General features: G+C 38.7%; 1 protein-coding gene across 4 annotated transcripts; it reads right to left on the bottom strand.

Annotated features, from left to right (window-relative positions):
• Nucleotides 1-989: 989 nt before the first annotated feature.
• On the bottom strand, nt 990-9,192 carry LOC133134843 (neuronal acetylcholine receptor subunit alpha-3). Of its 4 annotated transcripts, XM_061251329.1 has the most exons (7): nt 9,061-9,192; nt 8,290-8,334; nt 5,031-5,140; nt 3,404-4,167; nt 3,316-3,335; nt 3,093-3,278; nt 990-1,346 (listed from the first exon to the last, which is right to left on the bottom strand). In XM_061251329.1, exons 2-7 carry the CDS (start codon nt 8,314-8,316, stop codon nt 1,221-1,223), a joined length of 1,233 nt encoding a protein of 410 aa, XP_061107313.1. In that variant the 5' UTR covers nt 8,317-8,334; nt 9,061-9,192; the 3' UTR covers nt 990-1,220. The 4 variants fall into 4 exon arrangements, with proteins under 4 accessions (XP_061107313.1, XP_061107314.1, XP_061107312.1 ...); XM_061251330.1 differs by lacking the exon at nt 3,316-3,335 and having other exon boundaries at nt 3,093-3,161; nt 3,408-4,167; XM_061251328.1 differs by having other exon boundaries at nt 3,093-3,353; nt 3,426-4,167.
• Nucleotides 9,193-13,772: the final 4,580 nt, after the last annotated feature.

The raw sequence follows: 13,772 nt of genomic DNA, 5'->3' as shown, positions 1-13,772 counted from the left end.
TGTATGCTTGAAACAAAGGCAAAGATGTTCCACCGTCACAGTAGAAATCACATTAAGTCAGCGCTGGGCCAATAGATATGGAAAATCCTAGAGCCAAATGTTTCATTTCACACTATTTGTAAACACTAACTACAGTCGTGCCGTGAGTTTTTCAGGTGTGACATTTAGCATGATTCTACAATATGATATACTAGGTGCTGCCACAGTTGATATTATGAGTATATTATATTCATAGGATAAAATTAGAAATGATACATCATTGGAATCCATATTGTTGACTTTAGGATATGACATATGAAGCACTACCTTTTTCTGGCTAATTAGAACAATGCATGTAAATGTACTCATATGTTACGTAGAAATTGACAAGTGATGAATGTGAATTGGACAATGGTGTAAATGTTGAGTCAACTGAAAAACATGCCAACATTGCAGAACCTGTAGACAGCTCCAGGCTATTTTTATCTAAAAAGAAGTGTAGGACTCTCGACAACCAGCTTGTTTACAGCCCTCCATGTAAAACTGTATCCAATTTGCCCATTGGTTTGCATTCACCCATGTTTACCACACCTTTCTCTTCAACATAATTTGAGTCTTCAATAGATAGTCTAGTACCAATGGAAAGTAATGCAATGGAATAGTATTAATGCTGAAATGTACTTTGTGAATTGTAGTGTGAGTGTGTGCATGTTTCTTCAAATATAGTTTAAAAAAATGTTCCTTTTAGAGAATATAATAATTCACATTTGCTGACAAATATGTTGACATAAACAAAGCATCAAAACACAAAAATAATCAGCAGAAAACAGTGCAGCATGAAATGTTACAACAAAAAAAATATTTAATTCAAAACAACTTAATGTATTGAAATGATACTCATGAAAATTCATGCAGCTACATGTTTAATATTACGCATCAATGGGTTGCAGCCTTTATATGAAAAGCCATTTATCGATCAATGGACTTGTGCAGTACACATGGTTGGAGATTCCAAAATTATCACCACTTGTTTTAACCTTTCTTAATTTTGCTGGAATCAACATTTGGAGGATACATCAATAATATACATTTAGTAATACAAGTATATAGTATAACATATAAAATATTTAGGAGTAGGAAATTATTGTCCGCTTGTGCCACTGTATTTTTGTTTTGTTTTATTTCTCCAGAGAGCGGGGTGGGGCATCAAATGCTGGGGGGTGTAGAAGTGGGAGGGCCCACTATGTGAAGAAGCCAATGAGTGGCTGGAGGAACAGGCCAAGTGTCCCGAGCACACAGACCAGCACGAATACCCAGAGGAAGATCCTGTCAATGACCATGGCCACATACTTCCAGTCATCCTCCACCTAAAAGGGCATATCACATGACCCATAGGTCAAGAGTCACAGCAAGAGATTGGGATGGAAAGAAGATACAAGAGAGAGAAAGAAGGAGGTATGGACAGGGGGAAGGAAAAAGTGGTATGTAACAAGGGAGGTAAATGAGTGAATTCCAATGTATTTTTAATGGATGGGAGACAGAGGGAAGAATAGAGAGGAAGGTCAGTCATTAATCCTTCTACTTCCTGTTTATATAATTTCTTTAGATAAGAACTTTTATTCAGGTGCTGGATGAAGAGGGTTCTTGAATTCTTGACTGAACAACATTCATAAAAACACTCATTATCTTCTTCAAAGCTAACCAATTTTCAAAATCTCAGTTGCTAACTGTTTGGAAGATGGAGAAGTGGAAAATCATTTTTCCCTCCATTTTCCATTCATATAATTCACAATACAAGCAACTCACTGGACATTTTCTGTGCGACCAGATGTTTATTTCTTTTGCCAAATGAAGTGGAACATTTTCTCTTGTAATTATCGAAAGTCAATTCGACACTGACATTTGTTGCACCACCTGGCCCAGTTAGAAAGCGGACAATGTCTGGAAGAAACAGTCATTTCAGAGTATCGACACTCAAAAATGAATAAAATACAATTATGTTCCAAGGGAGTTCAGGGATGATTCTGTAAAATATTGTACTGTCCTTTTTTTTACAAGCACTGCCCATTCTTTTAATTGACAGATCAAACTTTTTTCTTCTGTTTATGTTCGAGGCTCTTGTCGATATTTCTTCATTTTTTATTAGGAGTTTGGGACATACTCCCTATTTACTTGGGTATGCAGTAGTACAGCTGAACTAGAAAATCACATTTAAAACTGTCCACACAACTTTTCTTAAGGGATCTGTCCCTATAAAGTGCCTAATTTTGTTAGGCGTACACCCACTGAGATTTCAGGAAATAGAGTTTGTTTGGCTAAATTGAACAGAATATATTTGTATCTTTCTTGAACATAACATTAACTGATCATAAAAGTTAGAAGTGGCACAAGAGAGCACTTAACATTAAAACTACTGCTAATAGCTTTGGCATTTTATTTCTTAGAAGCAAGTAAGCCTCAGCATTTGTGGGAGACCGGCTGTTGTTGCAGACTGGTGTCATGAGCTTTTCTTGCTTATCAGTCACCTCATTCTACTAGTACCAGTGCTGGTACATAGACTGTGAGACAATATTTTCAGTTGGGTAATCAGTATATCATTTGTGTCTAAAATATACAACATCTGCCTACATGTTTTGTTTTGCACTTTTCTAAATACAGTATATGTTCTTTTTTTCCCCCTTCCATCTGGCACACACATTTTGGCCATATGCTTGCTGCTGCTTAACCTGTACTTTCCTCAGCCTAGCCTACTTGATACTTTCCTGGTTTTAATTTGACATCAGAATGCTTCAATGATACCATACTGGTGGTATTGACTGTAAACTGGTAATAGCTACAACATGTTTGCTGTGTTAGCATAGGAAATCAGCCAACTGCTTCAGTACCACAGTGATTCACTTTAATTTCCTGACTATTACTTTAGAGCAGCTTTTCAACTTTCATTTTTTATGATTTTGTTACCAGATTAAAATGGAACGGCTATTGTTAGAAACAATCAAAAAAACAAACTTTTCAAGCAATTTAAAGCAACTTCCATAGCAATGTAATATTTCATTTTCCACAGCCACTGGGAATAGAGAGAGCAATTGGGAAAAGGACAGCCATGACCATACCTCTTTGGCTTTGTTGCGGCTCCGCATGTTTTCGGCGATGTACTTGACACTCTCGATGGCCTGCTTGATCTCAGGCGACACCACGGAGAACGCCACCACCGTGTTTATGGGCTGCGACGTCAACTGCCGGCTAAGCTTGCTGGAGGCCGGGAGCTCGGGGGTCTCCTTGCCCTGTTGGCAGGGGCACTTCTTGAGGTCGGCGGCCATCTTGTTCTCCCCGTACTCCAGGCAGTTCACTCCGTCCTGTTGTCGGGCTGCGCTCTTCCAGTTTTTGCCTCCCTCCCCGCAACTCCGTCCCCCACATCCCCCACCCACGCAGTCCCCGGCCCCGGCCCTGCCCCCGCTCAAACGCTTGGGCGACTGCTGCTGGTCGATGGGCCGACGCATCAGCATTACTCTGGGCAAGACGCAGAGAAAGACAGAGCGCACCCAGGAGGGCATGGTGTGGGTGGTCGGCGTGCGGTAGTGGACGTTGAGCACGAAGACGGTGATGACGATGGAGAGCGTGACAAAGATCATGGTGAAGAGGAGGTACTCGCCGATGAGCGGGATTACCAGCGAGGTGGAGGGGATGGTCTCGGTGATGACAAGAAGGAACACGGTCAGGGAGAGAAGGACCGAGATGCAGAGGGTGACCTTCTCGCCACAGTCGGAGGGCAGGTAGAAGACCAGCACAGTCAGGAAGGAGATGAGCAGGCAGGGGATGATCAGGTTGATGGTGTAGAAGAGAGGGAGGCGGCGGATGTAGAAGGAGTAGGTGATGTCGGGGTAGATCTCCTCGCAGCAGTTGTATTTGATATCATGCTTGTAGCCGGGGGCATCGATAATTTCCCACTCGCCGCTCTCCCAGAAGTCTTTAAGGTTCACCTTTGACCCGATGAGCACGAGGTCGATCTTGGCCTTGTCGTAGGTCCAGGAGCCGAACTTCATGGAGCAGTTCTGGTAGTCGAAGGGGAAGTAGGTTATGTCCATTGGGCAAGAGCTTTTAAAGATAGCCGGAGGGACCCAGGTGATTGTACCATCAAACTTCAACAACGCCTTGGTTTTGTCTTCTACCAAGAAATCTCCCACAGCACTGACAGAGACAAAGACGGGAAGTCCTAGCATTAGCATGAACAGTGTTTCATCACCTAACTCAGGAAGAAATCACAATAAAACATTCTGACTGCTTGTCCAATCCTGGGCTCCGAGGTCATCCATTTGAAAAAGCAGGACAATGACTCCAAACATACATGAAGATCCACACAGAAATGGTTAAGTAAAAACAACAACCATGTTCTGCAATGGCCAACTCGGTCTCCAGACTTAAAACCCATCTACAACCCGTGGTCTTGAGTGAAGAGGAGGTATCCCAAGGATATAAATGTTTCTGTGAAGTTCTGCAATAGTCAAATATCCCTCCAAATGTGCTCTCTAACCTTATCATAAATTATAGGAAAAGACTCATGGCTGTCATATTTGCATGGGGTGTTTGCCAAAGTATTAAACTTTGAATCATTAATAAAGCCGACTACGCATGTTGGAAAGCTTATGTCAATAACTGTATTATCTTTTAGATTACAGGATTATTTGTGCATATTTATCAAGGGTGCCAATAATTCTGGAGCCCACTATACATGCATTTAAATGATTGCATATCTTGCTATCTTGAATATTTGGTATATCTTCAATTACCATGTAATGTGACATCACTGGAAGATATTTCAATGGGGAATTTTAATTCAGACAAACACAGTTTCAACAGATCATTGATTTACAGTCTTATGAGGTATATGTGCATCTTAAACAAATGTGAGACGATTGTCAACTTGTATAGTAAAGGAAAAAAGTTAGGATGGGGTCACATGAAACCATTCTATGAAGTCTGATGTATAGTATAGTACATCATTATTCCAATCATTATATGAACTATAATACTGTGGTTTTCTAAATACTTACTTGTTGTACAACACAATGTCAGGTCTCCATATTTTATTTGATGGCACACGTATAAATTCAATACCATCATATTCCTCTGGAGCCCATTTCAACTTGTAGTCATTCCAAATCTGGAACATAGAACAGAAAAGTATTTTCAATGTCCTCTAAACTAGTGTTCTTAATATCATGATTCTTTGTGTTTACAGTGGACTTCCATTATCCCAGTAAAATAACAATATTTAACAACTGTTTGTTTTGATTAATTTCTATTTTTCTCCACTGACATCTTATTATTCATGTGTGTCAGTAAGATCTTACCTGGGGCATGTTGTTATAAATTAATTTGAGATGGCAGGTACACAGGCTCATTTGGATCACTTACTTACTTTGAGCTCAACTTGAGGCAAAATGTATAATATGTAACTCTAAGAAAATATAAATTGTATTATACTTATACAGTCTCCTCCTGGAGCAGCAGGTCCAATTCCTTTGTTTTTGCAATACACAGAATACATTTGGGGTTGAGATGAAAAAAATGAACACAAGACAAGAGTTCAGAATTTCAGCATTTTTCAGCCTGGTATTTTATTTCCCTTCAATCTCCTTTTCAGGAGGGGAAATGCAAGCTCAATAAGATCTGGTGATTGACTTGGCCAGTCTAAAACCTTTCACTTTTTCTCCCTAATGAAGTCCTTTGTTGTGTTGGCAGTGTGTTTTGGGTCATTGTCTTGCAGCATGATGCTGCTACCATCATTAGTTACATCATCAATAAAGATTAGTGAGCCTACTCTAGAAGCAGCCATGCAACCCCAAGCCATGACACTTCCTCCACAGATGAGCTTGTTTGTTTTGGATCATGAGCAGATCCCTTCTTTCTCCACACTTTCCATCACTTTAGTAGAGGTTAATCTTGGTCTCATCAGTCCATAAAACTCTGTTCCAGAACTTCTGTGGCTCATCTCTGCACTTATTTGCAAATTGTAATCTCGCCTTCCGATTCTTACAATTGATGAGTGGTTTCTTGTGGTATAGTCCTGTTAGATTATTGTTTAACTAATTAATCTAACAGGACACATCTGGATAACAAGAAACCTATCACGTTCCAATACTTTTGCTCCCCTAAATATTGGGTGGTCTGATACAAAAGGGAATATGTTCTCAGTTGTTTAACAAATCTAGATAAAAATACCAGGAAATAAAAGCTGAACATCGGATCTGTCTCAGTACACTCATTTTGATGTTTTTGCAGGGGACCCCTGATGGACATGCACAAGGCTACTCATCTGGTTTTTAAGTATGTATAATAAGGCATTATTTATCAGGTATAAGGTATAACATCTAAGTAAGAGTCATAGCTGAGAATAAATCTCCATTTAAATCCAATAACTTTATATTTCTCATTCACTGCGTTGTACTGCTGAAGATTATTTCAGGTAAGGACAACATAAAGCTTGGGGCTAAACCTTCATAAATAACTGCAATGCGGGAGATGAGGGAATCTGACAATCCACATATCCATTTGTTCTCCCATCACTCATCCCCCTGTTCATCAGAGGTTGGTGCTGCTGGAGAAAACCTGCCAACTTATTTCTATAATACTTTCAGGCATGAAAAGCTATGGTATGTGTAAGCCTTTTGCTCGATCGCTCTGGAATTGTTACATAAATGATGGGCCAGGCAAGCGGGGCATTAGTCGCCCCACCACAATCACTGCTGTCACCTCAAACACGATGAGTTAAGCCCCAGCTCTTCTGGTTTTACTGATAAAAACGTTAAGACAATTACATGTGGTGCTGCAATGGGATCATGCACTGTTCTGTTATTCAATATGTGTTCTTAATGATATATTGCTTTAACTTTTGTGTAAACCAACACATAGATTTGTATATAATATATTAGTAAGTAAATAATGCATTGTTATGAATTCTGAAACTAAATGGATATTGATATGAATGTTAAATTGTACTAAATGCTCAAGTGTCAGATACATTTTTACATTTGCTGCATGTAACACAAGCACACATATTTGGGGGCGCGTGGCTCGCTATATTTTATGCGTAATGGAAATGAAATGAAAATGTATATTGAGCAAAAATGATGCAGTATGTCTTATATACAAATATATTAATTCAATTCATTGTCTGCGTTATGACACTTTACAAAGAAATGCATGCAATGCAGGTTAGCGGTACAGAACATCACAGGCTATTTCGGTTTGTTAACCCTAAAACGAAATCATTCATTGCCTTTTGATTGAACATTAAGTTCAGGTAAGCAAATAATTAAGGCAAAATTAAGAGGCAATAAAATAAAACTTTCAGAAAGGTTGACAGTTGATTACCAAGGGCAATATCCCTTCCTGCAGTGCAGTACTTAAGCAAAGCAGACCCTGTCATTAGCTGTGATACCAGTTCTTAATGACATGGGCCATAATCAAAAGGCGGTCATTAATCTCCTGAAAGAAGGTTGAGTATGGAAAGTGTTGCGTCACACACCAGCAGGGCATTAAGTAGCAGGAACGTTTGCCTTAAATGCACAATAATCCTGGAACAAATATTCCTGCCTGCAGCAAAGCACAGCATTTTCCCCATCCGGATGTTGTTTCGGCTATATTTCAGGAAGAATACTGTGCCACTAGATAAGGGAGAATTAAAATTCTGAACATCAAATATGTACAGTAAAATATTACTCTAGGATATATAGTATAGGTTTGTATACTGAGCATATGGTATGTATCCATATGCACATGTTTAAGTACATATTACACGCCTTTGTTTTTGTATATATTATGTCAAAAAATGTTTTAATTATTTCCTATATCCTGGCTGTTTTACTATATACCATAATTGTGACAGTATATCTTTAAAAAGCACTAATCAGACAATTTAATTGGACTTACAATTATGTAAGTTCAGGCGAAGTGATTAGACATCATAAACTGTGACATCATAGATTCAGTGTTCTGATTCCTGACACAATACTCTATATGAACTGACTTCATTCAGGAATATCTTATTGTCAGCATGTGTAACCATGTGTTGACCAAGCATCCTACCTTTTTGCTTAAGTTTCCCCATATGTATATGTTGCAACTACTACCAAAAACATTATTTTGTTACACTGGCGCAAACCAATGCCTGAGCATGTATTAGTTGCGCTAAAGGGCTTTGACATATTGGACCGTTTCTGGACCAACTTTTGTTTCTCAACCACACGCTCCATTGCCACCCTTAATAAGCTAAGGCATTATTAAGAGTGACAATGGAGGGGCACTTACATGTCGTAGCCAGAGATTAGTCTCCATGATCTGATTCACTTCATCCTGGACAAAAAACAAAACAAATCTATGAATGTGACATCCTGAACCTGTGTCCCACTATACAACATTAAAAGAGCTTTGTGTCTTTAGTTTGCACACTTGTTAGCGTAGTTACATTTAATTTGCATTCATTTATTAAAGGTTTTGAATTTCGAGGGAGTTATTAAAATATTATATTATTGCAGTTTAAGCTATATGGTGTTGATCAATATACGTCATGAACTGTGATGCACGCGATAGAGGATATTTTAGAGTTTTAATAATGTTTGTGATAGCATGCTGGCTTGACAATGGGAAATATAGGGTCAATTGTATACAAACTTTGTTTGTGAATAAAGTTGTTGAATTTTGAATTGAACTGTGTCATATAATTGTGACGACCAATAAGTCTAAAAAATATGTTTCATAAATACTGAATAAAGTCCTCATTGAGTGTATATTATGTCTTTTCATTTACGATTCTTGTTCAAAAACTTTTGAACTTTCATAATTTTTTTGGGCACACAGGATGAGTCTACTGTTACAATACACACACAGTGGCTTCAGAAAGTTTTCAGACCCCTTCACTTTTTACACTGTTGTACTCTAATCAATCAACACTCAATAAGCTATAATGATGAAGTGAAAACGTGTTTTTAGAAATGTTAAATATGAAAATGTAATATAAAAATTTATAAAAAATCTAAAACTGAAACTATGTTATTACTGCCTAGTAGAGAATAGACTTACGACTTTGACCAGCTGAGAAATGGAGACCTCGAACTCCACAGTGACAGGGTCGGACACGTTCTCCACAGGCCGGATGAACTGGTTATACCTGCGGAAGAGCCGACGGAATAGCCTGTCCTCCCCCTTGAATGAGAAGCAGTCTGTGTGGATTCAGATACAGGGTCTCTTTTAAATGAGATTTAAGCAGCAAAGATGACAGAATGAGAGAATATTTTAGTTTATACAGGGCATACATTATTCAGAACAACACAAAACCACTGTTTATACATTATTAAGGTAAAGTAGTGTGCAAAGATTTGGGCAACCCTGGTCAAAAAGCCTTTTACGATAAATATTTAAGTGAACAGACCTCTAAATGGTAAATGGTTGGCATTTATATAGTGCCTTAATCCATAATTCCTAATATAGGGAATATTTACTAAGATTAAATGTCAGGAATTGTGAAAAACTGGGTTTAAATAGATTTGGCTAAGGTGTATGTAAACCTCCAACTTCAACTGTATATAATAAACAATGTTCTATATTAATAAATACAACAATAAACCAAAAATAGCAATGTCTTCAGGAATGATAACACGCAGTGCCACTTCATCAAATGCTTTTAAGTCCTACTTTGTGAACACCTAACATAACACAGATTAATTCCACTTAAATAAATCACAAAACTGATTGCAGCTAACAATGGACATCAATTCAAGAAGGTCAGGGGCTCTTTCCGCCAACCTGTAATCATCTTTGCCATGCCTCTCTTGTTATGGACAGGAAGTCAATATTCTGGCTGGGACAGTGTGTCAACACTTTTTTCCCTAACATGGTACAACAGGGGTGCTAAGGATGACTAAAAGCTTTTAGCAGGTTCTTCTGAGTCATTGCTTTCAGCGGATGGTACTTTTATGGAGCACCTGAGTAGAGAGGGAGTGAAGGTCACCTCAGAGGAAGCCTGGGGCCACAATGAACACCAGAGTTATGTTTCTGTTTGAGACTGCATGGCCAGCATTTCTACTGGTCCCCTGAAATCCCCATGGTAATTTATCAAATCCCAAATCCCTAGGCACTGTTTTGTCCCCTCTCCCAACAAAACCAAAATAGACGTTATTAGACCTTGAATTCTGCATATATCCTATTGCATTCAGAAGCGTAATTATGAATAACCCAAAGTTGGACTGAGCTCTGGTACCCATTTGCAAAGTTCAGGGCAATGAGGAAAGGTGACGGAAATGGTTGCTTAGTCAGCAGTTGGTCATGTGAAGACCTATATTAAGCAAATGTACAATGACAAATGAGAAAACGATTATTTAATTTCATACATGGAAAAATATTAAAACAAATATGTGACATAGCATAAGGGGAAACACCTTATGTGAACAGCTTAGTTTACACAAGCCGCTCAGTTATTCAGCATCCTAGAAAATATTCTGTGTATGTATTTCTGCAAAGGCGGCATGGATGGTGCAGTGGGTAGCACTGCCGCCTCACAGCAAGGAGGTCCTGGGTTCGAATCCCCGTCGGCCGGGGCCTCTCTGTGTGGCGTTTGCATGTTCTCCCTGTGTTCATGTGGGTTTCCTCACACAGTCCAAAGACAGCAGGTTAGGCTGATTGGAGAGTCTAAATTGCCCGTAGGTATGAGTGTATGAGTGTGTGAGTGTATGAGTGTGTGTGTGCCCTGCGATGGACTGGCGACCTGTCCAGGGTCCTGCCTTTTGCCCAATGTATGCTGGGATAGGCTCCAGCCCCCCTGCGACCCTGTTCAGGATAAGCGGGTTAGGATAATGAATGAATGAATTAATGAATTTCTGCAGACACACTGATAATAGAGATCGAAACCAAATAAATTATTAAACCAATATTGTTAAACCATTGCTTTTAGGGCCGGTTTCACAGTGACAGATTAAGTTTAGTCCTGGATTAGAATGAGTTTTGTTTGGAGAATCTCCATTCAAAATTGAATTTTTAGCTTAATCTGTGTCTCCTTAAAGGAAACCTCTGTCATTTAGAGAACTCTTACTTAATTTACTTATCAGACTATTTCATTATATACACACTCAGTGAGCACTTTACTAGGTATTTATTAGACTTTTTTTTTTTCTTCTACTGCTGTAGCCAATCCACTTAGAGTTATGATTCGTTGTGTGTTCAGAGATGCTGTTCTGCATACCACTGTTGTAATGTATGGTTGTCTGTGTTACTGTCACCTTCCTGTCAGCTTTGACCGGCCGTTCTCCTATGAACTCTTTCATTAACAAGGCGTTTCTGTCAGCTTTTCATTTGTTTTTCGCACCATTCTCTGAAAACTCTAGAGACTAGTGTGCATGAAAATCCCAGGAGATCAGCAGTTTCTGAGATACTCAAACTTCCCTGTCTACCACCAACAATCATTCCATGGTCAAAGTCACTTAGATCACATTTTTTTCCCATTCTGATGGTTGATGTGATGAAATGGTCATTCAGTGTATTTCCTGGGTTTCTCATGAACATCCTACTTGCCTTCATTGCAATAATCACTGACATTGCTCCGTGAGCAGCTAGAGGAGGACGCTGAAGTGAAAAAATGGATGCAGTCACCAAGTTCTGATAAAATTTGTCCCTTGACTCTTTCCCGGATGAATTTCCCCTCCCCAGATCTATTTATATGCCTGCTTTACTTGGGTTACTTTACTCCTTTGATTCCATTACCTGAATGAAATTACTGGCTTTGCCACTCTAATTAGAAAGACCAATCTTTCCATGATTGAATGAGGGAAATTAAAGTCGTAATCTCTTAATTGGTTGGACCTTCACTCAAAAGGAAGTCAAGTGGAACTTGGCCAACTCTGCATTTCTATGGGGGCTTTATGGGATTTCAGTCATAAGCCCAACGATAACCTTTCAGAAGTGAACGTGGCACATGCGATTCTCATGAGACAAGATGTTAAGACAGTGGGACTGGCCTGGCCATTTTGCCTCTGGAAAGCAGTTACTTATTCGTCCACTAATTATCTTTTACTAAATGGAGGCCAGGAAGCTGTAGATTGAGTAAACAGCTGAGCACAGCTGCTATAACACAAAATGGGGTTGAATGAGCCAAAGCTAGTAAACATCTAGACCGCATATACAATTTCATCACACTGTTGACTGGTGCATGTGCAGTGGATTCCAGAATTATTGGAACCCTTGATAAATATGTAAACTAAGAAATAATACCATAATTTAAATTGAAACTACATGTCAAATACAAATAAAAAATGTATTTCCTCAAAAAACATTTCACACTTATTGGCACCCCTGGTTTAATACTTTGTGAAACCACCCCTGGCAAAGGTGACATCCTATAGTTTCTGATCTGCAAAATGATCTGTTTGAAACATATGAAGAATAAAGAGAAAAAGAGACCACTGGTGAGCTCAGTAATCGCATAGAGATTGGTTAAGGACGACCTCTCACCAGAATGAAGAAAAAAACTCAAACACCTGCTCAACAGATCAGATACACTCTCTAGGAGGCAGGCGTGGATGTGATGACCAGGATGACCAGGTTGCAGTTTGCTAAGTCATACATAAAAGAGTTCTCGAGACTTGTAGACAGATGAGATTTACAGGTTCTTTGTAACTTGTCTTTGCGAACATTAAAACGTACATTAAAACTTGGTCTTCCAAACCATGATGTTTTCTTATAATACATTTTAATTTGAACTTGTTACTATTGTTCGTTATTTATTCTGTTTTGTTGTGGTTAGGCCTGATCTTAAAAATGACATCGAAATTCCAGCATTCATAAAACGCAGTGTATCCCCACGGCCTCCTCATTTTGGCGACTTTTTCTGTCCTACCTTTGATTACCTTGTGAATATCACACATTTATCATCTTGAATGATTATGCATCTCCAAACACACCTTTTCTAAATAAATTATTTTACCAATTACTTATGCCGACCAGTTTTTGTGCAGGTGGGGAAACGTGAACCAGGGATATAACTTATAAAGTTAAAGGATAAGAAGATACTTCTGATCATTGGAAAGGTAATGTTACATTTCTGTATTTTCCGGTTAGCAGAGCACTACTAAGACTTAGCTGGCAATGGCTTCGTAGATCATTGAGTTAGCAGTAATGCTAGCTAACAGAGTTACAGTTATAACAGAAGGAGTTGGTGTCTGAAGTGAGTGTTGCTGAATGGAATTAACTTATAGTAAATGTTACATATTTCATGGTTTAATTCACAGCTACTTCAGCTAATTTACTACCAGAGCTAGCTATTCAACTTAAAATATGTTATATTAATATGATAGACAAACTGTAACAAGAGCTAGCTAAGTTAGCCGATTTGTTATTTTACCTTGATGTGCCACTAAAAATGGATAAAATGTTTTCTGGATTTCTGGATAGTTCATGATACACCACCATATTTGTACACCGGATATGCAGTTCTGTTCTGCGTGCACTGTATATCCTTCTTTTGATGCCAAAACTCACATGTACAGTATGTATGGCCAAATAGCTCTATTTTCACCTTATTTAACCAAATAACCCAATTCCAATTGCCACTTAGCAAGCTCCAGGTGTTTTGCTGATTGCCCTTTTTTAATGATCGCCCTTGCTGTGCATGGGGGAGAGTTCCATCTTGCATATACTAGGCAATTTTAGCACTGTTCCAGTCAGTGGTTTTAAACCACTTATTTTCTGCCCTAAGAATAGTACGTCATATATTTTGTTTTGAGTTTATTTTTGTACTCATTGCC

Source organism: Conger conger, chromosome 8, assembly GCF_963514075.1.
Source record: "Conger conger chromosome 8, fConCon1.1, whole genome shotgun sequence".
Lineage (NCBI taxonomy): Eukaryota > Metazoa > Chordata > Actinopteri > Anguilliformes > Congridae > Conger > Conger conger.
This window is presented reverse-complemented; position numbering and strand designations above follow the sequence as displayed.

Excerpts from the sequence above, each read along its gene's own strand:
- LOC133134843 (XM_061251327.1), bottom strand. The coding sequence starts at position 8,316 with ATGGAGACTAATCTCTGGCTACGACAT. Across the intron at positions 5,141-8,289 it reads CTAATCTCTGGCTACGACAT|ATTTGGAATGACTACAAGTT; the intron begins GTAAGTGCCCCT and ends TCTATGTTCCAG. Across the intron at positions 1,347-3,092 it reads GCCGCAACAAAGCCAAAGAG|GTGGAGGATGACTGGAAGTA; the intron begins GTATGGTCATGG and ends ATGCCCTTTTAG.